The 25,931-nt window shown below is 42.6% G+C and overlaps 2 protein-coding genes across 8 annotated transcripts in view; one reads left to right on the top strand and one right to left on the bottom strand.

Annotated features, from left to right (window-relative positions):
- The window catches only part of LOC135460149 (protein mono-ADP-ribosyltransferase PARP12-like), a 22,426-nt gene extending 15,030 nt beyond the window's left edge, over nt 1-7,396 (top strand). For 3 of the 6 annotated variants that reach the window (XM_064736852.1, XM_064736831.1, XM_064736842.1), the window contains exons 12-14: nt 3,487-3,617; nt 4,843-4,994; nt 5,577-7,396. In XM_064736852.1, the coding sequence (XP_064592922.1) occupies nt 3,487-3,617; nt 4,843-4,994; nt 5,577-5,932 (639 nt within the window). In that variant the 3' untranslated portion in view covers nt 5,933-7,396. Of the gene's footprint in view, nt 1-343; nt 670-3,486; nt 3,618-4,842; nt 4,995-5,576 lie in introns of those variants that run through there. The other 3 variants (XM_064736865.1, XM_064736875.1, XR_010443168.1) reach the window with 2 other exon arrangements.
- Nucleotides 1-25,921, bottom strand: part of TTC38 (tetratricopeptide repeat domain 38) — a 26,816-nt gene extending 895 nt beyond the window's left edge. Inside the window, exons 1-16 of one of the 2 annotated variants that reach the window (XR_010443171.1) lie at nt 25,769-25,921; nt 22,313-22,390; nt 21,779-21,860; nt 21,254-21,425; nt 20,150-20,323; nt 19,247-19,322; nt 17,461-17,580; nt 15,291-15,350; nt 14,222-14,260; nt 13,387-13,468; nt 12,439-12,604; nt 10,329-10,488; nt 9,987-10,060; nt 9,211-9,557; nt 8,111-8,201; nt 2,520-2,697 (exon numbers count right to left, since the gene is read on the bottom strand). Coding sequence is in view for 1 of the 2 variants with exons in the window: in XM_064736889.1 (XP_064592959.1) it covers nt 9,464-9,557; nt 9,987-10,060; nt 10,329-10,488; nt 12,439-12,604; nt 13,387-13,468; nt 14,222-14,260; nt 15,291-15,350; nt 17,461-17,580; nt 19,247-19,322; nt 20,150-20,323; nt 21,254-21,425; nt 21,779-21,860; nt 22,313-22,390; nt 25,769-25,792 (1,401 nt within the window). In the remaining variant the exon portion in view is untranslated. Of the gene's footprint in view, nt 1-2,519; nt 2,698-8,110; nt 8,202-8,259; nt 9,558-9,986; nt 10,061-10,328; nt 10,489-12,438; nt 12,605-13,386; nt 13,469-14,221; nt 14,261-15,290; nt 15,351-17,460; nt 17,581-19,246; nt 19,323-20,149; nt 20,324-21,253; nt 21,426-21,778; nt 21,861-22,312; nt 22,391-25,768 lie in introns of those variants that run through there. The other variant, XM_064736889.1, reaches the window with a different exon arrangement.
- Nucleotides 25,922-25,931: the final 10 nt, after the last annotated feature.

Here is a 25,931-nt window from a genome sequence, read left to right as displayed (position 1 = left end):
GGTCTCTTGAGCTGTGTGTACTTAATTGCTTCCCATACTTGCTCTGAAAACTTGCCTGAATTTCAGTTGAGTACATGTGTTGGGGTGTTTCTGGAGTCACTGGGGGTGAATGTGGGAAGCTTGGAATGTACTGCACAGATCCATAGTATCTTTTGGTTGTACCTGTGGGGATGTGGGAGTAGAAAGAGCTCAGTTTGGCACCTAAGAAAAAATCTCTTGAACTTGTGAGTGCCTTTCACAGGAAAGGAAAAGTGACAATGCCCATGATACCTGTTGGCACTAAAAGTGAAAGCCTGGGCTAGATGAAATCTTTCTGTGGGACCCTAAGCTTGTTTTTTTGCAGTAGGTAATATTGGGAGTGGCTGGGATTCTGCATGCTTGTGGTGACCATGTAAGAGCTGACAGCTCCAACTCGATGAACTGCCTTCTCTTCAGACATTGACAAATAATCCTGGCAAAATCTGCTGCGCTGGAAGTGATTCATTTTAAAAAGGAACCTGTGAGATAGGCAGAAAGTCATCTTGGCTTAAAATGGGAATCTGTGCTTTGGTAACATTGCTTGTTTTTTGAGTATTGCTATGTCTTAATCTGTAAGTCATTGAGAATGATTCTGTAGAAAGAAGTGTATAAAATACACAGTGGGAATTGGTAACACTGTTTGGGAAGTTGGTGTGACTTTCTCCTGTCTTTGTTTTCACAAAGTGGAATTAGTAGTTTTTAAATGTTTTAAAGGAAAAAAAAAGAATTTATTATATCCTGAAACTTCTTGCTAGGTTTAAAATTGTGTCTTTAATGTACAACTGAGAAAGTGTGTGCACTGGATGTGTGGTTTCCTGTCAGTCTGTGTGGCTGATGTGCTGCTGAATCCTGGCTGTGCAGGCCAAGGATTGCTGCACTGCACCAGGCACAGGATGCAATGTGCAGAGTGAATGTCCATTTTATAGATGTCACTTCTGGGGGGGTCACTGCCACCAACCCTGCTCCTTCCAACAAAACCCCAGTGAAGCAGAGCTCAGGGTGTGAGTGAGAGTACTGCTCTTGTGCACCATACACTGGTGGGAATTGCTGCCAGAGCAGGGATTCCTTCTCTGCCTTGGGAACTCTGCTCTTTGACAACAGGGTAGCAAATGCTCACACTCAGTGGGATTTCCTTTTCAGGCCTGAAAGTGAAAAAAGCTGAAGTTGTGTGGTTATGCCATATCAGCCTTCAACAGCAGTGTAATGCTGTGATCCTTTATTAGCACTAGAAGCATCCTTGGGGAAATAAGGACAAGCCCACAAAGATTTCATGGAAAGGAGAACAGCTTTGTTGTCAGGAGGCCATCATATGATAAAATAATGGAAGTACCTTTCTTACAGGATCAGGACTTGTGTACAGGGCTGACCCTCTGTTCTACCTAGAAAGTTTTCAGTTCCTCAGGAAGAGATCATAGAATAGAATAATCATAGAACAGGCTGAGTTGGAAGGGACCCATTGGGATCATCGAGTCCAACACCTGGCCCTGCACAGGACACCCCAAGCATCACACCATGAGCTAAAGGATGCAGCAGAACAAAAGTGCTTTTGTAGTTGAAGTGGGAATTGTTCATGTATAAGTAAATGTGCCGATGACACCAAGCTGAACACTGTAGGTGACACACCTGAAGGACAGGGCCATCCAGAGGGATGTGGAGGAAGTGGTCCATGGGAATCCAATGGGGTTCAGCAAGTACTGGTGCTGCACCTGGGCCAGGACAACCCAGGCTGGGGATGAGCAGATGGAGCAGCCCTGGGAGAAGGACTTGGGGGTGCTGGTGCTGAGAGCTGGACATGTCCTGCCCCTGAGCCCCCCTTGTGCTGAGCCATTTGCAAGGGCCTGGAGTGACAAGACAAGGGGGAATGGCTTCACACTGACAGAGAGTAGGTTTAGACTGGGTATTAGGAAGAAATTGTTCCCTGTGAGGGTGCTGAGGCCCTGGCACAGGGTGCCCAGAGAAGCTGTGGCTGCCCCATCCCTGGAAGTGCCCAAGGCCAGGCTGGATGGGGCTTGGAGCAGCCTGGCATAGTGGAAGGTGTCCCTGCCCTCCGTGGCTGGGCTCTAAGATCCCTTCCAACCCAGACCATTCAGTGATTCTAAATAAAACATGTAGTACTGCAATACAGAGACATGATCTTCATCCTGTAGGTGATGGTGAGCAACTTGGGCTGTGGTGCCACAGGCTGTGCACACAATCACTGCTTGCACATCCTGATTGTTTTGTTTTATGTGCTGTGCTGTAAAGCTTTGGAAAATGCTCCTGTATTGAGACATGGGAAATTTCACTCATTTTTTAAAGGCTTTTAAATAAATTCAAAGAAATAGTTCTTTCTTGTGCAGCTGATCTTTAGAACACTTCCCTGTGGGTGATCTCCTCATAAGTAAGTACTTAAATGTATCTGTGAAACCCAAGTTTTATCCTACTTTATTTTCTCTCTAAACTCAGCCTTCTAAAACAGGGAGTTTTTCCCTGGTAGGGTAAGATGTTATTTTCCTTGTTACCTTTTAGGATGGCCACAGCTTTCCTGCTTAAAACACTTTGGAATGTGGGATGTTGGGATCTCACTTTGTAATCTTGAGTTCTCACTTGGTTTGAGTTGTGGTAAAGTGGAAAGTATTACCAGGTGATACCAGCCTGCCAACATCACACTTCTGCAGTTTATGGAGATAAATGTTGATTCTAGAAGGTAAAAGACATAAGTTACTTTGGAGAAAAAATTGAAAATTCATGCATGACATAAACAAGCAGAAGAGCTCGAGTAATGTTTTAATTATGTTTTGCATTAAATTCTCTTTGGGAAAAATGAGCATTTCTTAATGGATTTTTAAACACAAATGTATGGATAAATAAATAAAAGGATAATGGCTAAATAGACTTTGTTTCCTTTGGGAAAGGAGATGTATTTATTTAAGCAGGCATTGGATGTCACATTTGTTTAGAAATGTAGGGTTTTTTTCTGAAGTTCATATTAAAGTGAAGCTTTCTAAGTTCTAACTTTGAAAAGGTAAGACACTACAATGCCAGGAGGGTATTTTTGTTTTGTTTGTTTAATCTTTAATAGCTGAAGCTCCTATAAATGTCAATTACAAATTATGCTGTTATCTAAGATCTTTTGTTCTTAATCACCTTTAGATATAAAACTGACACTCTCTGGATTAATCTGTCAAATTTTCTTCTTGCAATTTCTGTTCCATTGAGATTTAAAGTTGCAGGTGTCAACTCTTGGAGATGATAAACCTTTCAACATCCTTCCTGAAGAGAGGTGAGGTGTCCTTGCAAAGCAGGAGTGGCAGACTGATTTCCTTGGCATTTGGTTATTCTTGTAGTCATGACCTAAAGCATTTAATAACTCTTCATAAGCAGAGTTTGGGGACCCTTCTGGAAGTGTATCTGCTGGAATTAGGCTTCTGCATGTTCCAGACTCACTGCAGCCTCATGCCTTTTTTTGCTTTGGTTTGTATTTTATAGGCAGTGGTGATCAGCAACACAACCTCTGAATACAATGAAATAAAGCAGCTGTTTCATCAGACTATGAAAAATTACAGCATCCTTAAAATACAGAGGATTCAGAATCCATCCCTCTGGAAGGTGTTTCAGTGGTTAGTACTTGTTTCCCTGTCCTTATGAGGAGGCAGTCTCCAAGAACAGGGTGTCCTGTATGTGCTTTCTAGGAAAGAAAAGAGGTTGCCACCTGTGCCTTGACATGGCTGGTATTTTGTTATTAGAATTTCAGGAGTGAGATTGGTGTCTGAGGCCTTCCACAGAATGCCATGCTCTGTGGGGAGGTTCCCTTTGCCTGGCTCCTTGGAAGAGGGGGAGAGGAGCATGGAGAGAAAGACATGCATGATGCAGAACTGGGATGAGGATACCTACAGGGATGTGGAACAGTGATTGTCTTGGGCATGGAGCAATAACTGCTGCACACATGCTCTGTGTTACAAATCTTTATCCATTTAAGTATATGAAATATACAGTGATTGTCTTGGGCATGGAGCAATAACTGCCTGCTGCACACGTGCTCTGTGTTACAAATCTTTATCCATTAATGCTAAAAAGAGTAAAGCCTGCTTGGGCCTTTTTGTTCCAGTCAGATTTATTTCAGTGCTTTTGCTGAACAAAGTCAGTATTCACTGAGAAAGAATCCTTGTGGTTTAACTTGATGATCTCTGAGTTCCAGAGCTCCTTTCTGGTTTTTGACATCTGCATCAGTGATATGAACACTAGGTACTTAGGCCAAGCTGGATACCAGCAGATTAGAGCTGGGGTTCAGACATGTTCAAGTTAGTTTGATGTAGGATGAAGCTGTTGCTTAGAACAGTTGTCTAGTTTAAAACAAGAGTAAGTATTCAAGGACTGTATGGAATGGTAATGGAGTAGAAAAATACTGCTCAAATAAATGCTTTCACCTGCAAAATTATGGAATCCAGAAAGTTACCAGCTACTGATTCATAAAACCTTTTTATCTAGCAAAACATAAGAGACTTCAAAGCATGTAACAGTGCATATTTCTTCTCCTCCTCCAATGAGGTAATCAAGCTAAGCAGGCAGAGTTTAACATTGCCAAGTCCAGAGGATGGTGGAGTAATTTGGGTTGAAGATTCCTTAAAGCTCATCCAATCTGCACAGGACAGGGACACCTTCCACTATCCCAGGTTGCTCCAAGCCCTGTCCAGCCTGGCCTGGAACACTTTGAGGGATGGGGCAGCCACAGCTTCTCTGGGCACCAGAGTATGTTCACAGTATGTTCTCAATGAACTCAGTCCATTGCTCTAACTTTCCCTTTTCTTCCATGGTTCACCTTCTCCTCCCCTTCATTTTTATCAGGCAAAAAGAAAAGATGAAAAAGGAAAATGGAGGAAAGGAAGTGCAGGAAAAACGCCTGTTCCACGGAGCTGACATCACCTTCATGGAAACAGTCTGCAGTCAGAACTTTGACTGGAGAATTTGTGGAAGCAACGGAACTAACTATGGGAAGGGTATGTAGAAAGTGAGATGTCTGCTGAGACTCCCCTGATAGTGCAGCAGTCAAAGGTTCTGAAGTCTTTAACTGTAGAAGGAGAAAAAAAATGACAAGAATTGGTATTATGATTCTTCTGAAGAGGCCAGGATTTGCTTTGGGTTGGGGGCAAGTCTTCTCACAAGGTGTCAAGAGCATTAGTGATTTGGGATTTGCTGTAGGTGGCGTTTTCTGATGTCTGAGATCATAATTTGAACTTACAGATTGGTTTGTATGGCAGGGAGCAGAGGGGTGTGTATGCCCTCAGTGTGATCTTGGAAGGTCCTCATGTTTTCTTGTCTGTCCCTCTCATCACAACACACAGACCTGTAGTGTTCTTATTTGTACAGCTTTTAAAAATGGCTCCTAAAATAGCAGATAGTGAATGGAAATTACATAGTGCAGTCCCCTCTCTTGCAAAAATGTCGGTGGTGTTCTGTAAACTGAGTAAGAGAAGTCCTGAAAGTTGAGTCAGATACCTCCTGAAAACCCATGGGATGCTCAGATTTTGCTGTCACTGTACAGATTCTCCTCACACCCACGTTTCCATCTCGTTTTCTAGGAAGTTACTTTGCTAGAGATGCTTGCTATTCCCACACCTACTGTCAGAGCACGCTGCAGGGACACTCCATGTTCGTGGCTCGTGTTCTGGTTGGAGACTACGTGAAAGGCAACGCCGCCTACGTCCGGCCCCCAATGAAGTGTGCTGCCAAGCTGTGGCTGTATGACAGCTGTGTGGATAATGAGTTCAATCCTGCTGTTTTTGTTGTCTTTGAAAAACACCAGATTTACCCAGAGTACATCATAGAGTATAGAGAGGAGAGAATAAGTGTGCAGAAAGACACAGGAATAAATGTGCAAAAAGAGACAGGAACAAGAGTGTCTAGAGAGGAGGGAAGAAAATGTGTCATATCTTAGAGGAACGTGGCAGTTTGTGTCCATCATCTTGTTTTTCATATTGCAGGTGTTCTACTATGTGACCTTTTTCTTTTTAATACAGTTCTTCAGAATGTTAATCCAGTTTCTGCATTGAGGAGGGCTGGCAAAGCAGATGTTACATTTGTTGTGACTGCCTTATCTTCTTCTGTTCCTCTCTTAAATGAAGCACAGACATTTTGATAACCATAGCAGAAAAATCAGAATCGTGGGATGGGAAATTGAATGTTATGACTGCTGTGGGCAAATAATTGCAAATGCATCGTCTAAAAAAATAGAGAGGACTTCTCTTTGCAAACAGTTAAAAGAAAAATTAACACTGCAGTAGTTTTAAAGGAAGCTGTCAGGTGTTTAGTAGCCAGAAATTCTTTTCAGTGCAGAATTCACCTGTTCTTGATCCTCTCAGCTATCATTACTATAAACAACTCAGTGTAGGTAATAATGACTTGAGTTTGTTTTCAAAGCACTGCTTGTTAATGCTGGTACATGTTTTGAGTTAAAATGATAAACAAAAAAAGAAACAGCATATTGTAAATCCATGTTGTTAGTTCTCGAGAGTTTTCATCTGTACAATGGCAGATGGATCAGAAAGCTGTTGGATCAGATTCCTTGTGGAAATGAGCAGTAACTTGCTGTAACCTACACAAAAGCAGAGCTCAGCTGAAACTGTGAAAGCCACCACATGTGAGTAAGCAGATACCAAAATGTGGTGGTTTGGCTGCAGCTAATGGCACAAGGACACAAAGGCTGTGTCCCAAGGAGCCAGGCTTTCCAGTGGGTGTGGCCACGTAGCACAGTAGGACAGGAGAAATTCCTTAAGGATCATGGAGATGTTCTGTCCTGTTTGTGCAGTAATTTTCGTTTTTTCCAGATTAGAATGGAACCAAGAGAGACCAGTTAGGTTCTCCTGAGGCCAGTGGTAGAACTGTCCCAAGGCACTGTCTGCATGTTCTGCTGCCCACTTGCATGGGGCAGGGTGCTGACAAGTGAGAGTCCTCTTTCTGATTTGGGGGTGATCCTGGGTCAGAAACCTCTGCAATTTCTCCTGGATGTTAGCAGGGAGTCTGTAAGTGGATCAAACTGAAGGCCCTCTGTACAAAATGCCATATTCAGGCAGTTTAGCTGTTCAGAGGGAAGCTGTGAGTGAGGACAGAGGAGCAGTAATTTTTATTTCAAATAAGCTTTACAGAAAGCAAATAGCCTGTGAGGTTTTTGCATCTGTGTTAGAAATCTGTCAATCACTCAAAGATAACAAGTTCTTCCCAAGAGGAACGGAAAAGATAAATCCAGAAAATCTTACTGAAATGACTTAGAACTAAATGAAAACACGTGGAGAAGATTTTATCAATTTTAAAGATCTTTCTTTCTCGTTTGCCTGTAGAATTCCTGAATTACTGAGCTTGCTGTATTTGCAAATAAACCCTGTGTTCAGGCACTGTCAGTGTGCAGTTTGTCTTTACATAAACATGGCAAGACTAAATATGCTGAGTGAACCAGCTCCTGCCTGCATTCCCTGTGTTCATTTGGTGTTTCTATATCAGGGAATTGCACACTTGGTCTGCTATGGTAGGGTGGGTGTTTAGCTAACTGCTAAGGAGGGAATATTTCTGTACGTTAACTTCCTAACTAGGAGATGTTCAGTATTAAAGTGGTGGGGCAGTTGGGTTAGATTTCATGTAATTAAACAGCTGCTTTGAGCAGTAAATGAAGTCCTAAGAAAAGGTGAAAGAATTAAGTGAGGTAGTGGCAGAACTGTTGGTCTTAAATCTTGAAGTAGTGAGATATTGAGAGGTTCTAGGGATGTACTGCTTTAATATGCAGATGAGTAACTTTGAAAGACTCTAAATCAGGCACCTGGAGAAAGCCCCATGCCTGGGTGGGGAGGGTGCCAGTGAGATGCTGACAGCTTAGGATCAGTCCAGAGCACCACACACAGAGCAGGGACAGAGCAGTACAGGAATGCAGAGCTGTTCATGGTCCAGCCCACCCTGCAGCAGGGATGGACGCAGCTCTCTGGTGCGCAAGGCTTTGGCTTTTCCATCAGAGGGCGGGACTGGGCATCAGAGCTGCAGTCTGGGTAACTGAGCTGAAGGGGGAGGAAAGGTGGAAAATGCATAGTCTGAATGCAGGAGGATGAGAAAGAAACAATGGTTCACCCACCTTGTGGCACCTCAGCCTCCTTCTAACGCTTGGGCTGTGACCTGTGCGAGCACAGATGCTGCTGCTCTCCACTGCTGCGTGCTTCTGGCCACTGTGATGGAAACAAAGTGGGTGCACACTGCTACACATCTATGAAATTAGGCTGAAGAACACATTCAAAAGCTTCACACATGCAAAGAAGTCATGTACTTGCTTAACAAAGATCATCTTTGACTTTATTAAAGCAAAGCAGACAAAATTCTCAATCATGTTCTATTGAAAGTAGAGCTGTCATTGATTACATTGATCACACTCTGCATAGCCAGCCAGAGCTTTCTCAGGCTTTTGTTCCTTTTAAAATTTGTTACATTCCTCTAGTAAAAAGTTACCTGTCTAAAGTCATTGTCTGAAGTGCACTTATTAAAAATAATAGTTAAAATCCACTGTAAGGTGTCCCAAGTGAGCCATCCCCACCATGGCTGAGCAGACAAGCTGTCTGCTGAAGAACAGCACGCTCATCAACCTGAACACCTGAAGGCAAGGAATGCAATCCCTTACATGGTTTTATTATTCTTCCTTTAAAAATAAGCTATTTCTGCATCAGGGGAGGAGTGGGTAAAGCAAAATATCAGCAAAGCACTTCCACCTCTTGTTCCACGATGCAGGAACTCCAGGGGCAGGGCAGGGCCAGCTATGGAAGTGCCTTCTTAGGTCAAAAGGAAACTGTAGGACAAGGCTGCTGTGGGACATGGGGAAGAGCTTGAGCTGGACAGGAAGGAGGGGCAGCCTGTGAGGCCAGGAGAGCTGGGAGAAAAATTTAACATTTTATGAGACAAGAGTTTAAAAATGTACACCTGGAATGAGATCCTGAATGCAGACAGATCTGTGACTCCTGCCTGAATGGGCTGGAAGCTCAGTATGGAATTCAGTTCATGCCTGTACTGGTTCTGGCCCTGCATCTTCCTATTAGCTTTATTTCAAAGCTCCCTTTGAACTACCTGAGCAGTTTAAATTCACATGTAGGCCAAGGTAACAAACTGGGCCAAAGAAGGACTGGAACCCAGGCACTGTTACTGCACTGTGTATAATCAGGGTCAGAGGGAATGTTCAGGAAAACATACCAGAGCAGCAGTGCCTTTGGGATGCTCCAGAAAGCTTTGTCAGCAAGTTTTGCTTGCATTATCAGCAAGTTTTCTTCTTTCCTTGTGGAATCATCTAAGGCACAACCTCCAGAAATGCAACAGCTGTCTTTTTTTAAGGAAATAATTCTCAAATCTTTTAAGCTTGAGTACCTCCCTGAATTCCTTCACAGCACCCCTGCACTCCCTGCTCCCAGGCTTTGTGGGAAGCTCCTGGGTAAGCTGGAGGGAAGCCCTATGCCATGGAATGCACAGCTGCTGCCTTCCTGATCAGTCGCTCCGTCATGGGGGACTTGGGTCTCAGCAGGTCACGTTCGTGCAGGAGGCACCTGGCAAAGGAGAGGCAGGAGGGTGAGCAGTGGGTGATAAATGTGTGTTCTGCCAAGCAGGCTGTGCTCTGTGCTGAGGGGCAAGCACACGTGGCAGAGCACACCTCTGACCCCAGCAAGGCAGATGTCAGCAGTGGCACTGACTGCAGCTGCAGTTCACACAAGGGCAACAGGCTATAGTTGAAGACAGAACCATATGAAAATCCAGAACCATTGAAAATCAACTACCCTTGAACATACACAGATCATCCATCCAGGCTGAAAGAGTGACTTTTGGAACTGGAAGCTATTGTACTTTTTATCCTGGTTAAATGTTGCTACATTTAACACAAAATTTTAGCCTGAAATTTATTGGTTTGCATATATTCATTACTCCTTACTTTCAGCAACAGTGTTACTTCTACAAGTATTTATCAGGGGAATACTCACCTTGCAAGGTTTCGTTTGGCCTCTGATTTAGAATTTAAAGCAGCATGAATCAATAACAGGCTGAAAACATCTCTCTGGAAAAAAAGTCAGCAAAATACAAACTAGTAAGTAATTTATAATATATGGCTGGCTACAATGTTTTGGTTACCAAACTATTAAATTCACAGGAAGGAAACAAATCAACATTAAAAATAAGTATTTGCTAGTAAGTGTTTGCAAACAGGATTCAGTCACAAGCAGAGTTCAGCTTTTCAGTGTTTGACTGAATGAGGTAAGTGCTTCATGGTGGCTGCTAAGAGGGGACTGAGTCACATCAAAAAGTCTTTTCTGGATCTCCTTTACCTGAGCATCACTGCCTCCCACTTGGACCAGTTCGTAACGGATTGGGTAGAGCAGATCTACAGCTTTGTCACAATTGCCATTTTCAAACTCCACAAAAGCCTGGCACAGTGGCAGCCCCAAATGAGGAGCCAGGGAAAGCTGGTGGTCTTCATGAGGTGCTCTGTAGAATGAAACAGTGGTTAACTTCCACAAGCCAAAGCATAAACAGCCATATTTCAATGCCAGTCTGCCCCTGCCTGCAGACAGGTTTTTATTGTTTTGTTACTGTACAAAGCCTGATGTTTTACGTAGGTATATGGTATAGGTATTATATTAGGTATATGACTTAGGTCATATCTTTTGGTGTGGTTATGCTACTTTCACCTTTCTGTTACTCATCCAGCAATCAGTTTTTATCCTCCTGAATACACCCACAAAAGGCACAAGCCCAACCCTCCTAGCTCTGCAATAAACAGTTTGGGCTAGGCAGTAAGAAAAGTGCAGTTTCTCTTGTGCTGACCCCACCAGAGCATCCTACTGCAAGTCCTTTGTCTGGCCACATGTGGCCACCAGTCCTTGCACACAGCTCCCAGCATGACCTTGCAAGCCAGCTCCTTCTCACATCAGGGTTACAAAATTTCCTTTACTTTCACTGGGCCAGCCTTCATTTTCCAGGAGGCAACACTGCCCTATGTGCTGATCATTCCTTAAACAAACTGTGGCATCCTACAAAGATAAAAGTGCACAACAGATGTTCATTTGAGGCAGCTTGAGACAGCCAGTGATGAAAATGATGGAACAACTCCTCATTTCCACGTTTTGTCCAGCATTTCCACGGAAAGGAACCTGCGACACAACCACCAGAGAGCGCCATGGGACACCCGACAAATTCCCAGCGACTTTCCAAGGCTAAGGCCAGGCAAAAATCCCGGTGCAATGCCAGATGTTTGTGCCCAGGGTGTAACACTGCTTTCTTAACACATACAAAACGCCTCTGGGCTATCATTTATATATTACATATTTGTGTCAGATGTAAATTAATCCAATCATTCATACAGTCCCTTCAGCCTGCTTTCTCAAATAATGAAATGAAGCTTTATAATTTTTCAAATTGCAGCTAAAAATGTACACATGTATTATTAAGGCTGAAAGTAGGTGAAAGAAAGCACTGGGCAAAAGAATAAATAGCTTATATGAACACATGTTCATTAAAGCCTCTGGTGGATAGTTTTCTATACTTTATATATCCTGACATACTTATATAAATAATAGAATAAATTACAAAAGATATTTGCTGTTTTCTGCTTTAGTTAAATGAGACATATTTAGGCTTGCTTTGAAAGTTATTTGTTTTTATAAGTATTCTTAAAAGTTATAGTATTCCTCAAAACTACAAATAGGAACAAATAGGGACAATTTCAGGTTCTCCTTCCTTCCTTCTTTTTAAAGGCAAAGGAACCAACAGATGTTTAAACAGAGGAAAAAAGGGTCTAGTAGGGGGAAGAAATTGCATTTAAAGCATCTATTTATCAACCCCTTAAAAAGATAAACAAGGTAATTCACAGTCATTTAATACCTAAGGGAACACAAAACCTTCATTGTTTGGATGCAGTACTTGAATATGTAACTTTTTCAAATAACTTAATTTGAAAGTGAAATATTCTAGCTTATTACTTTAGTAGTACTTGAAACCTAATATTCTGCAGATGGACTTAACAACACATCAAAGAGTAGCCATTAGAATATCACTACCAACTAATGTTCTCTTATTAACCTTTTAAATTAGAGCAGAAAAGACCCACCACAGCCAGCTGACACATCTTGTAGAACGTTCTTATTCATACACTTTACTCCTTGTCTGTAACACAGCTTAGTGTGACCCCACTAAAAGGAAACAGACAGCAACTGCTCAGGTGCTGCCCATGACCTCAAACACAAAAGATTTCTGCTCAACAACATAAGGAATCCCTCTAGACATTAACTGAATAAATAGATAATAATTTGGATCTCCTAACTGAAGACATGCTAAGGCAGGGAGGAGCATGTTGGAGCTTCAGCAAGCCAGAGACATCACGGCCCTGAAGTTCAGAGGGCTTTTCACTGAGCCCAGTGCAGGAATTCCATTGCTTACCTGGCCAGTTCCTGCAGAGTTGTTAAAAGCTCCTCAGTAGTTTTGTGGTCTTTGGCTCCAAGGAAAGACATCAAGTAGTGCACATCATTGAACAGAAGAATGTGATCCTTGGTGTGCTTCTTTGTAACCCCAAGCAGATCATTCCACCTGTCCCCAAGCTTTACACCTAAGAGTAAAAAATACTTCTCTCAATAACATTGCCACATGAGAAGGTAAAACTCTGCAATTCCTGTCAGCCACTCAGCATAAAATGCATTCCCACTGAACTCAACATTTCCTGCTGTAGCAGAATGTATGCAGCAATAATGCTCAGCTGCAGCCTGCCCTATGTGGGCCAAGAGTTTCTCGACTGTCAGGAGTTTAAGGGCATTATTTTAGTCTGCATTGTGTGAGCTCCTGGCTTTATTATGAGATTGCTTATGCTGCTCACCATGAGCCATCTGTAGGAATCACAAGGCAGAGGGAGAAGAAGGATTTAATAAAAACCCCAATACATCATTAGTGTTTTAGCAGAGCAGTGTGCAATACTGGCTGCCCATCATGTCCCTGCCATGAACCCCAGTGTATAAACACTGACTTAAAAGGGGAAATGCCACTGAGTGAGGGGAGTACAAAAGCCAGAGGCTGATAGGCCCATAATAACTATTTCAATCAGGATCAAAAGGGAAAAAAAGGATCTAATTGGAAATTTACCTCCAGAAAGTGCTATGGGTTTTTAGAGGCTTATGCACTGGAGCTGTTATGCCACACTGGCATGGAAAATTGAAACTTCTGGGAAGAATAAAGCTTATGGACATTAGGAACTTCACATTGATGTTTCTCTCAAGTTTCTTCTGAAACACTGATCGAACTTGCTGTGTAATTTTATTGAAATACTTCCCCAACATGAATGGCAGGGGAAGAGAAAAGGAAAAAGTGATAAAAAAGAATGGCCAGAGGATATCCTACCTTCCAGATGAAGCCTGTACAGCATTGAACAGTTATCAACTATATCCAGGATGCTTCCACTTGCCAGGCACACAGGAGCAATCTGTAATCACAAGTACTCATAGGCTGACCAAGTGATGCATTAGTGGAATCTTCCTCAGATTATCAAACTTATTTTCACAGTACTAAATTAATTTTATCCTTCTATTAATTCAAAATTACTTGTTTTGTAATAGTCCTAATTCCATTTTTCTTCAATAAAGGAATTTGCAATGACAGAAACTTACATGGTTTACATGTGTTGTTTTTCTCAGTAAATATGGAGAGTCACCACAGTATGTTATTTTTCCAAAATTCTGCCACAAATATTACTTCACTGGATCAATGTTAGCAGATAGAAATCTGCCCAGCAGCTTTCCTAATGCTTGCAGTATTTTTACAATCCTTACAAAGATGTGCTATGTTATCTAAATTGATACTGCTGATTTACAAAGGTTCTTTTGAAATCCAGTTGACTTTGTACCTAACATGCAAAACCAGTTCTTTGTAGAGGTGACTTGACTAATTTACCTTTGAAAGGTATGAATAAGAAACGTGGACAGAATGGAAATCAGTACCACTGTAGCTCTTTCAAGCACTCAAACTATGTAACACTCAATCCTTGGGGCTTTTTCCCCAGAAGTGCTGAGAAGCTGTTTCCCTAAGAGACTGTGGTAACAGATGTGAACAATATTTACACACAGATCATGCACTGGGATAGGTTTCAATGTCTCACAGGAAGCAGGAAGAAAGCACACATCAGCATCACATCATGATCTTGCATGATCTCAGTAAAGATAAAAAGGCCCCTACTCACATGCTTGTCATAAATTGTCAAAGCAGCTTCATATTCCCCCTGGAAAAGCAAAGGAGGACTGTGGGTTAATGTGCAGACACAGCAACCAGACACAAACACATGAACAGACACCAGAACAGCTCCTCAGCACTGCCTCATCAAAACAAACCAAGCCAAAGAAACCTTGAGGTATTCAAAGCAGAAAAACCTGGATTTAATAGGCAAAATGATCAGTATGTTGAGGTTCCATCTAAGAAGAAGTACCAATACTGGCACAAGCTGAGCAAGAAGGAGAAACATGGAGGTATTGTCTCTCATTCTAATGTTCCTTCCACAGATGTTTGCAAAAATCAGTGCATCCCATGGTGCATGCAAAGAGATGGGAAAAAAATCAGTTTTAAGTAGCCTTCAAAAAGTTATGTAGATAGGAAGTGACAAAATAAATAAACTGTTGGACTCCTGTTGAGAATTATGTTCCTCCTGTGTTACTCTTCCTTCTGGCCAAAGGATGCTGCCTTCTCAGGGATGCCACATTTATCCCCCTCTTAAGCTGAACCCACAAGTGCTAAGCATTAAATCCAAGGAAATTCTGACAGGCTGGGTAAAATTTCAACCATTTCTAAAGGCTTTCAATAGTAAGAATTAGTAACAATAATTAAATTGGCAACCCAATTTAGTTTATGCTCTCTTTTTTTATAGTCAGCAAATTTTTGGGCCAGAAAATGAGTGCTGAATTTGCTTAGAATTTTGTTAATTTTTGTCTCAAAATTAGAGATCTGTGTTCATCTTGCTATCAAATAACTGTGCTAAATGTAATTAGTGAGACTATTGGATCTTCAAACATGCAATAATCTCACAGCAATATTTCAACATTCATAGAAAGATCCTGAAAGTGCTGACCAAAGCAATTAAAATTCTCAAAATAACAGTAATAAAGAACTATACCCCTTTGTAAATATAGACTTGTGCTATTTTATAAAAACATCCCTTCAAATAGCTGACCCCCCCAAGTAAATGTTAGTTCTGCCTTTTAAAGAGCTTTAGATGACTTATCTAGACCACAAAGCACATTTATGAAAATATCTCATACCTTTTCAATGTAGTATAAAGCCCAGTGCCAGTAATTATGGCAAGCAAGCATATCACTGCTCTGGAGAGAGAAAAAAATTATTTACAAAATAACTCCCCTTTCCAAGTTATCTAGTCAGATTTCTGTTTCCTCCTTCAGGAAGACTGAGTACTTCAGGAGACACAAAAGAGACAAGAAATTTAAATCAGCTGCCAGGACACTTTCTCATTTGGTACACTTGTAGCCATTCAGGGCAACATCTCAAACCTAAGGTTCCCCCCACATAATTTTTCAGATAAGAGTTTCACTTGGATGCCTCAGAACTCACCTTTCTTCAGCACCCTTTTAAAAAAGAAATTTCATCCACATCTCTAAGAAGAGTAAGATTTGTCTCATCTAAAATTTAGGCACCTTGTCTGAAATAACCTGGCCAGACAGAGGAGAGATGAGGATATGGAGGCTTTATTCATCCCAGCCATCTAGAACCTACCTCACACAAGGAGGAATCACTTTTTAAACAAGTTTTACTACAGGCTACAGAAGCTGCAAGAGGTGCCAAACACACTGGCAGCTCATCAGGTGAGATGAATTTTTGCTGCACTGCCCCAATTTCACACTGTCCTTTCCAGCTGCCACCAAAACTTCAAATCCCCTTCCCCAGCCTGCAGCTCAAGGCAATTGCAGCTCATTTTTGTGAATGCATTAAAAACAGACAAATGTAATTCCATAATCCTTCGGTGAAAATTAAAATACCAGAAAGGTTCAGCCCTCTCCTCCCACTCTCTCTTGGTTCTGTAGTTAAATTTAATGGTCTCACAAGTGGAAAAATCATCTTTATTGTCATACTGACAACTGTAACAAGCACTTTCAGGAAGCACAAAGGTAAAGGTTCCCAATAAATGTCAGGACTTCTAAGATAAACATTCTGGTAATCTTTGCTTGTTTAATATTAAATCATAAACCAAACCCAAGCAACAGAAGCAGGTATGTGCTTGGCATAAACACTGATAATATCAAGTTGAATATCATACTGCCATTCCAAATGTCATACAAACAAGATCATGGAATTACCTGAATAAATAAAGCAAAACCTTTTCCCTGCTGCTAAATTTGAGTTCTAAAAAAGATTCAACTGCTAGAAACAAGTGGGCTTGCACTTGATTTTGGATAAAAGAGTAAGACTCTTTTGGTTATTTAGATAAAAGGGTAAGAATCATAGAGACATGCAATTATTTGAAGAACCAAGAGTTAAAAAAAAATTATCCAAAAATCACTGATTGGGCTTTTTAAGGTATCACCCAAACTGTCAATCACTGTTTCATTAAAACTTCTTTTAACATATTAAAAGAAAAAATGCTTTCTGGTGTGATCTTCAAGCATGAGTTTTCTGTCTGCACTTCCAAGCCCAGTATCTGAATGCTTAACTTAAAAAATAAAACAAGCACAAACCCAGGCTTTCTAGTCCCACTGCCCATCTTGGTGTGAGGTGGGACAGTCAGCTCAGATGACTCTAAAATAGACTCTTGTAGGTTCCAGCAAAGGGAAACCTCACAGCTCTCAGCTCTCAATATAACAGACTTAATCACTGGGTAAATGCTATCAAACACAAAATAAAACCTAATTTACAGCAAAGGACCACATAACAAACTAATTAACCTGTTCAATTCTCTGAAAGATGGTATCAAACATGTTGGATATATAAAGGTAACTGACACACTAGAAAGTAATTAGTACATTAGAAAATATATAAGAGCATAATTTCTCTTTTCTTTGTTCTTAAAATCCCCTCCCCATCCAGAAGCAAACAAGTATTTTAGTGTTTTGAAACAGCTGATTTGACTGTGTCATTTTTCATCTCATCTGATGTCCCATGAGGAGATTTAGCCAGGTCCTTCAAATGACTGTGCTTACTTCAGCCTAAGTAAAAAGCTTATGAAAGAATCAGTGGTCACTTTGGTTTTATAACCACAAACAGATCACAAATAGGGACAGTCACATCCCTCATGACATGCCACTTCCTCCTGCCTCTTGGTTAAAAGCTGCATGGAGGGTAGCAGCACCTCAAAGGAGGATTTATATGCAAACTCTGCCTTGATGGTAACAGGGCTGCAGGCCTGACTCAAGAACTTGGCTGCAGGAATTAAAGAAAAACTAAAAATAGCTTCCTCAGAGATGCCACAAAAACATTTACCTTCCAGTTCTTTTCTGTTTCCTTCATGAATTTTAAGCCTTTCTCCACCTCAGCTTTCATTTCATTGACATGAGCTATGGTATGGACAGACCATGCATCTGTCTGATTTATAGCCAAAGCCTGTGAGAGAAAAACAGGAAAACACAATGAGCCTTACAAACTTGCAAATACAGACATTTATCACTGCTTATCTAGAAACAAGAGACTACTTTTAACTTGCTGCATGTTAAGTACATCCTTGTACCACCCCAACTAACCACAGCCCACAAGTCTGATTTGGACAGAAAAGGAAGAGAATGTTTCTTGGCTGACTTCACTTCTCAGCATTTGCTGCAGGGAGATGAACACCTGCTAAACACTTTAAAACACAGGCTGAGATGATGACTGTGAAATGACATCTATTTCACAGACATGCATCAATGAAAGAACTGCAGGCACAATATATTCCATGATATCGTGCCTTGCAGATAACTATTTCTTTTCCAAAAATGGCCAATTCCTCTTCCTTGGTCCAAAACTCCCACTAGGCTTTTTGCATGTTGCAAAGTTTATCATGAACCTAGTAAAGGTCAAATTTTAGGGTTTAGTCTCTGTTTTCACTTTCAGCAATTTGATGTACCAGAAGTTTTGCCAAGAACACCCATCAGAGATTAATTGTGTCTGAGACTCCTGGAGGACAGGGATAACCCTGAGCACTGGAGAAAGTGTAATTACTATCTTCATAGAAAGGAAACAGGCTGCCTGATCCTGATCCCCAGGAACATTGTTACAGTTAATTGTTCAACAATCCAGGAACAAGCATCTGGGAAAACAAAAGGGAGCAGGAAGCCAAACAGGAGTGATTATGTCAAAACAATCCAACATTCCTTAATAGGAGCAAACAGGCAATTATACATGTGGGAAGCAGCAGGTGGCTGATATGGGGATTTTATAGGGGTGTTCTGACCCCATGTGACAGGGCATGCTCATAAGCAATGAGGGGAATGCAGTCCATGAAACTGCCTTGGTGGGGCATGTTGGAATCCCTAAAGGTAGAGGGGTTTTAGGAAATGGTTAAAAGGCATACAGGCCTTTGTCTGGAGTTTGTTAGCATCTGCAATTACATCAGAAAAGGTTCCCAAACAAGCAGAAAAGTTTCCCAAGCAGTAAAGCATACGTGACAAATAACAATAGGCCTCTGTAGAATTGGCTTTAGGATGGCAACAAGTTTATTTAATGTATATTTTTAGAAGGTTACCATGAATAAAGCTCTGTTCTTTGTCTCTTATGAAATAGTCTTTGTTTTAACTACCATTATGTATGTTTTATAAGACTGGATAGAAGGCTTGTCAATATGTCTTGTTTTTGTGTGATTGGCTGAAATCTAGACTGAGATGATTTTATGTCCTTCCGTATTACCCCACCTTCTGGGACATTTCCCTGTAGACCAGCAAGCTGTTAACATCTATCTCCATTGTAACAATGTTCTGGGACTGATGTGCCAACAATAAAAAAAAAAGGCTCTTCCCTGGTCTGGTTTTGTCCAGTGTTGTCCATATTTGGACTTTTTGCCACGGCAGGTGGGTTCCTCTCTTAAGACGTGGGTTCCTGGCACACTTGGACCTCTAGTTACCCTTTTACCCCAACAGGGCAGAGATGTGAGAAGAGTCATCAACAAGTCTCACAAAGGTCTGTGAGCATTTCCATGTGAGCTGTGTCTCTTTGCTGCTTTGACCACCAGCTGGCAGGAACCAACACCCTGTGTGAGAATCCTCAAGCCTTTCAGCACCAACAGCAGGCAGTTTACCTCATGGGCAACCTTCTCAGCACGGTCATAAAGGTTTGTTTCCACCAGTCCAAAGGAGTAGTAGCCCTTCACATAGCTAACAGAAGGGGGAGAAGAACACATCATCCATTTATCACAAGGTTTAGTCCAGGACTGAAAAAACACACTAGAAAGAGCATTTAACTCAAAAAAGTCCTTGCAGAGCAATTTACAACAAGGTTCAAGCTCACAGGATACAGAACTACCAAGCTAATTCTCAGGGGAAATGAGTGACCCTGAGACACCAGTATGGCAAACAGTGACAAGATGCACATCAGAATGGACATTTCCATCTCTGGATGAGATGGAATCACCAGCTGCAGAACCAGCTGCTGATCTCCATAACAGCTGCAAGATGCAGAACAAAAAGGCTAGAAGTGAGACACTGCTGTCACCAAAGCTATCTGAGCATCTCCAAGGTAATCTACATTTTCCCCAGTGCCCACAAAACACCAGGAGGGTACTTTTACATGAAGTGGCCCTTTAAAACTGGTTGTAAATCATCCTATTAAGCCATAAAAATAAAGAAAAATTAGGGATGTTATGTGTACCTTATTGATTTAATGGATCAAGATGAATAGTATTTTTTTGGAAAAAATGAAGAAATTTTACCACTGTTCTGGGTAAGGACATGATTTTATCCTATGTATTACATACCATGTGTTATATTTGACACTCACTTAGGAAAAATCCCTCACCAACAGTGTCAAGAGGGATACTCAATACATGTTCTATCCATAGTCAAGTTTGATTAACTTCTAGACTCCTGATTTTTGTCTGCATGTCTTGTTTCCAAAAGATCCTGAACTTGTAAATCTGAACTTAAAAACCACATAGTCCTTGAACACCAGGTAAAGAGGAATTTCCAAGTGAAGCATGACTCACCTGCTCAGAGGAACATCAGGAGTCCAGAAAGGATAAACACGGGCAACAGAATCTCTCATCTGGCGTTGGTACCCCAGGTAGAAATAAGTGTCATGGGAAAACTTGAGGGCCAGCAGGTCAGTGGGGTGGCTCTGCAGAATCTGCTCCCATAGCTCACAAGCTTTTGGAAGTTGGCTAGAAATAAAAAAATTATTTCCATCACCAAAGAAGGCACAGACGCCTGCCCCTACTGTTAGTCCTGAACTCAAACTATGCTGAAAAATAGAAAATTCAGCACCAAATGATTTATTGTCTTCCTTGAAGGAATCCTTTAGTCTTTTCTAAGATAATAATAGGATTATCTTCATTTGGCACCTTCTGAGAAATCTTATGAAAGAAATCGTGCTGGGTTACACCAAATCACTGTAACACACAAGGAAAATGAAACAAGCTTAAACCATAAATCTAAAACTTTTCCTCCAGGGCTGAATAGTTCCTAGAAGGACCCACCATAATTAATGGAACTTTCTTCCCTCTCCTTTTGTGGGAATCAAACCCAGTGGCAGGGCCTCAGTAGCTTACTCATTTCCTCTGCTGAGATGTGAGGCAAACCCATGCTTGCCCAATTGTTTGGCAAACAAATAATGAAGGTGAATCATTAGCCCATATGTTCTGCAGTTCATACAGATTTATCATATGGAATGAAGCAGTGTGCCTCTACAGCACACAGCGTGACACTCTTACCTCCCTGTTTTACAAGGAAATAGGTTTTGACAGGGAGACAAGAGAGAGAAGCCTGTAATTTTCTGTCTGTGCATCTGAGTCTGGACCCTGATGTAGCCAAATACTTCATTTCCTAATTCTAAACTGATGGATCTGTGGCACATTTTAAACTTGGAGTGCTCAATGCTAGGAAGTGGTGGCAATAGAGCACAGTGCTGCTCCCCAGCTAGACATGGCACTTGGGGTGGAGAGAGAAATTCAGGGACAATCTGTGACATCTCACCCTGATCCTTTGCTAGATGTCAGCTACCATGACACACCAGCACTGCCAGCCTTCAGTTCTGCCTGCAGCAGACACAGGAACTGTTCCCAGTGCCCTGAGCAGGGTGGCACAGGACTCACCCCCTGGCAAACACGTCCAGCGCTGACACATGGAGCCTCTCCCTCTCTGTCAGCGGCTGTGCCTTGGAAAGTGCCACCATGGCTGTGACGGCGCTGCCCAGCTCCCTGTCGAGCCTCACGCTCCTTCCAGTGCCAATCAGCTCTAAGCCATTGGCAAGGACGTGTCCCATGGCTGCAGGAAACAGCACAGCACCAGCTGAGCCCACAGCACAGCCTTCAGCTCCACAAACACCACAGGAGCTGAGCACTTTCAATAAAACTGACTTGTGGACACAGGGGTCCAGGAAGCCTCCCAAGCCTAAAGTTCTCAGAAGGTTTTCATGACAGCCACTCAAATATTGGGTGAAATGAAAAGAAAAAAACATCACATAAAAGCATTCTGCCTGCTCTACAGTTTGAGGAAGTTTTACAAAATTCCATAAATTATCACCTTGCCCTTGCATCAACCAAGTCAGTTAAATACCAAGACAACAAGCATTAATTAACCCAGCACTTTCCATGCTCAGAATCAAAGGTTATACTCACTAAAGTTTGGATCTGCTGCTTTTAGCTTGGAGAGACATCCTTCAATACCTCCAAGGCTCTCATTATTGGTCCAAGTTGCATACTGTAAGAGAGACAGAGCAAGACAGGGTGGAGAAATCCTCTATGGTAAGGAGGATTTTTTCTTTTTGTTCTCACCGACACTCAAAATTCAAAAGCAGGGCAAATGACTAAAAGACAAATGTTGCATTTGGGAAGGTTTAATGTAGTATAAAAATAGAAAAACTGGGGTTTAATTTAATTCAGTCACCAGCAGAACCTATTACCCTGGAGCTCTGCAGGGTTTTGGGCTGATTTGTTGGTATCAAGTGGAATGAGCTCACTGGCTGAGGTTTCACCACGGCTGCAGCACCTGGTGCAGCCCTCTGCTAAAAGGGTTTCCTGCAGCCAGCTAAAGGCTGAACTCCTGTGCTGGCCTCATTTTGAGGCTCTCCCAGCTGATAAGGAATTTAAATATCAGCTGCAGTAAAGAGTGTTCCATGCATGAATCCCTTCAAATCCCATTTTCAGTCATACCTGTGTGAGCACAGCATCAAAGAGCTTACAGGCTTCATTGCTGCTCGTGGACAGGACAAGTCCAGCATCCTGCCAGGCCTGCACAACAAACAAACACAAACGTGCTCCTGTTACACCCTCATCTTCCTGACACTGCCAGATGTTCACATTGATGCTGTTCTGGTATTTTCATCAGCTGTGCACTTCTAAAAAGAAAAGCTGGAAGTACAGTGTGAGGCAGAAACAAACCTTTTGTTCAGTTGCAGTTACATTAACACTCAATTAGTTGGAGCTAAAGAAGCCAACAATTCCCAAGTGTACCAGAAAATCTCGATGGGTTGCCCAGCCCATAATGACAGCACCATTCTGAACTCATTAGAGCTGCTGGTGAGTTCCTCTGCTACAGGCACAGCTTGTGTGAAGCAGAGACATGGTAAAATAAAACCCTGTTCTCCTATAATCTATGAATCTGTAATCTTCTTCAAACAATAATGTTCCTCAGAATCAACTTGCAGACCAAACAGCCTGGCAGAGCAAATCCACTCAGTCTCTGGAGTTAACCAACTGAAAATTTGGATCACATTCATACACAAGCCTAACAACAACAGGAACATGGCAAATGGATAAAGCTAAAAAGCAAAACAGAATTGGGCTGCCAGTTTCTAGCAAGATAACATGACTGAGGCACAACATCTCCTGGCTGGCTGCTGGCAAGTGAGCAGAGTTCATTTGAGAAGCTGCCCCAATCACTCCAGCATTACTTTAATGCAGTACACAGAATATGGAGGATAGATAACTACTATAAAAACAGACCTGGGCCAAGCTAATTCAGACTTCTCCTAATGGGGCTTAGTCCTTCCTGATGCTGCAAGAATTCAGCTCTTCTCATTTTACACTTTAAAGCATTTCCTAGCTATAATAATCTGTCAAAATTTTTAAGTAACCAGGCAAAGACAACTTTGTTAATATATCCTAAAGCTTTCCCACTGTGATTGGATTAAAGGCTCACATTCCAACAGCTAAAGCAATTGAGTCTTCAAATTACATGCCTGAAAGACTAGACCTGAATCTAAAATTACATATTTTCTTTACAATTCATACTATATCCATGACACTGAAACAGGCTGGAATAAACTTCCTAACACAATTTGAAGCACTAGGAAGCAAGCATTTGTTATCTCTTTGTTCTGTGGGTGTGGTGAGACTTTGCAACAAGCTCTTCCTTTATCCATCATAATCATACATATTTATTAATACATGCTTCTTATCTAATACACAGAACTGATTCCTAGAATGAATTTTCATGCATCTGCCTCCTATTGGAAGTTCTTTTCTAGCCCTGGAGAGTCATAAAAAGGGGTCTCTGGTGGTTGTATTCACTGAATGCTTCGATATTAAAGGTGACCTTTCCTTGAACTTTTTCTTTGGACATGTGCTGCTCTTTCTGTGTTACATAAGTTGCCAAAAAACCACTGCAGTCCTTCTTATCTGTTTCTCTGTTTCTCCACTGGTTCCAGCCATGTTTATAATCCTGTGTGCATACCTTTAAACCTTTATCTTTATATATATTTATTTTTTTATAAATATATCTTTGTATGTTTATATATACCTATATAAACCTTTATCTTTTATATATATATATATATATATATATATATATATATATATATATCCCGTTATCTCTTTTTGCCAGTTAATCCTTAAGCTCTATTCAGCAACCTCAAAGGAGCTGAAAATTTTTATTCTCTATGTCATTTGTCATCCAGAAAAAGAATAAAGAGAAAAGCCAAGCAGGTAGCAAGGTTAGGCCTGCTGCTTACTGGCTGTCTTCCATGGTGCCCTGCAAAGTAGGCCAGGAGCCACCCTCAGCATCAGTCATCAAAACCAAGCTTTGTTTGGAGCAGGACTCTGCATCACTGCCTGTTTCACTGTTTTACCCAACAGCCTGAGGTGCTTGCCAAGCAGAAAATGATGTCCCATTCTGAGGGGACTTGATGCAGATTCACAAAAATGGAGAAGTGTGTGAGCACCAAAACAAACCAGCTGAACAAGGGTTAGTGGAAAATGTGTCTGCCTCTATCTCTAAGGACAGTGCTGGTCTAGCTGAGCTATGTGCTATTTCCAGCCCCTCTGGAAAGCCTCTGTCCTGCTATGGCTGCAGCCCACCTGACTCACTCCTCACTGGAAAACTCCCACTCTGGCAACAGAAGAATGGCAGCAAGACTGTTGTCACACCAGGGATGCCACTGCTCTGTGCCACTACCAGCACATCTGGACAATGGGCTACAGGGCAGAACCACCCCACAGCAGCTTCTGGCTCCTAAGAGATGTAAAAGATGTGCTCCAAGCCTTATCTGTCATTGCCAACTGAGAGCTAAAGAATTACTGGGACCACAGAAAAGGCAGCACCCCTTGTCCCCTAGGACATACATAAGGGGTCCTGCCCAGAATACTCGGGACACTCAGGTCCTGGGGCTTCTCTCTAGTGAGGTATCCGACTGTTACTGAAGAAATCCAGGAGGGAATGTGAGTGGGCAAAACTCAGCCTCAAGAGTCTGTAAGGCTCATCAGTTCCCCTTCCCACAGAGGCTGCCTTTGGGTTCTGTTATACTGATCTCCCACAGCCCTCTCTCTAACTCCGAGAGTCATGGCCTTTGCTCTCCTCACTGCTTCTTGGTGAGACCAAAGCCTTGCCCTTTCCCCTGCTCTAAGATTAGAGTTCAGTCATGAGATCTGGTGACTGTTTATTTGTATTTTCTCCTCTGCTAGAATCTTAGCTGTCTCTGAGAATTGTGCTCTCCGTGGGCTGCAGCCGGCACCTGCTGAACTCCTTGCGTGACAGATCCCCAAAGCTCTGTCAGTCACGCACCTGTCTCACGCAATCTTCGAGACTTTGTTTTAACCTGCCACTGCCCTAATTAACCAAAACACAACCATAAAAGGAGTTTATCAGAAAGAGAGCATTCAAATTACTTAATCAGTAAGCAGCTCCCGCAGGTTGCACCCTTTGACCCGTGGCTGATTTAGAGTTAATCGAAGGCCTGACCTGCTTCTGAGGCCCACGGAGGGGACAGGTGGGTGCCGTGGGAACAAGACCCAGAAATGCTCACACATGCCTCTGCTTCCCCGGTAGAAGAGACGGGTGAAGGGGAAGTCCTTTTCCAGATCCCAACAGCAGCTTCCCTCCTCCGAAACACACCCGAGTGTACGAGGCTGAGCTCCAGCCTCAGCTCCCCGCCCGCCACAGCCCAAAGCCCGCCGGCAGCCTCCGGGACCCCACGGAGGCCCCGCCGCCCGTGGGCGCAGGGCACGGGCAGGACCGAGCCGCGCTGACTCGGCGCCTCAGCGGTGCTTTCCCCCGCAGCCCCCAGCGCTGCCCTCACCCCGCAGCCCCCCCGCAGTCCCTCAGCGCTGCCCTCACCCCGCAGCCCCTCAGCGCAGCCATGGTCCCCCCGCAGTCCCCAGCCCTGCCCTCACCTTGCAGTCCCTCAGCGCAGCCATGGTCCCTGGGCAATCTCGCCGCTCCGACGCGGCGGGGGCGGGGCCGCCAGCGGCGCGAGCGGCGGGCGGTGCGTGCCGGGTGCGCGCGGAGCCCCCGCGCCGTCGCTGACGGACGCAGGCCACAGCTCGGTGCCGATTA

This window comes from Zonotrichia leucophrys, chromosome 1A, assembly GCF_028769735.1.
Source record: "Zonotrichia leucophrys gambelii isolate GWCS_2022_RI chromosome 1A, RI_Zleu_2.0, whole genome shotgun sequence".
NCBI classification, from domain to species: Eukaryota; Metazoa; Chordata; class Aves; order Passeriformes; family Passerellidae; genus Zonotrichia; species Zonotrichia leucophrys.
The sequence above is the reverse complement of the archived record's forward strand: the minus strand, read 5'-3'. Positions and strand labels throughout refer to the sequence as shown.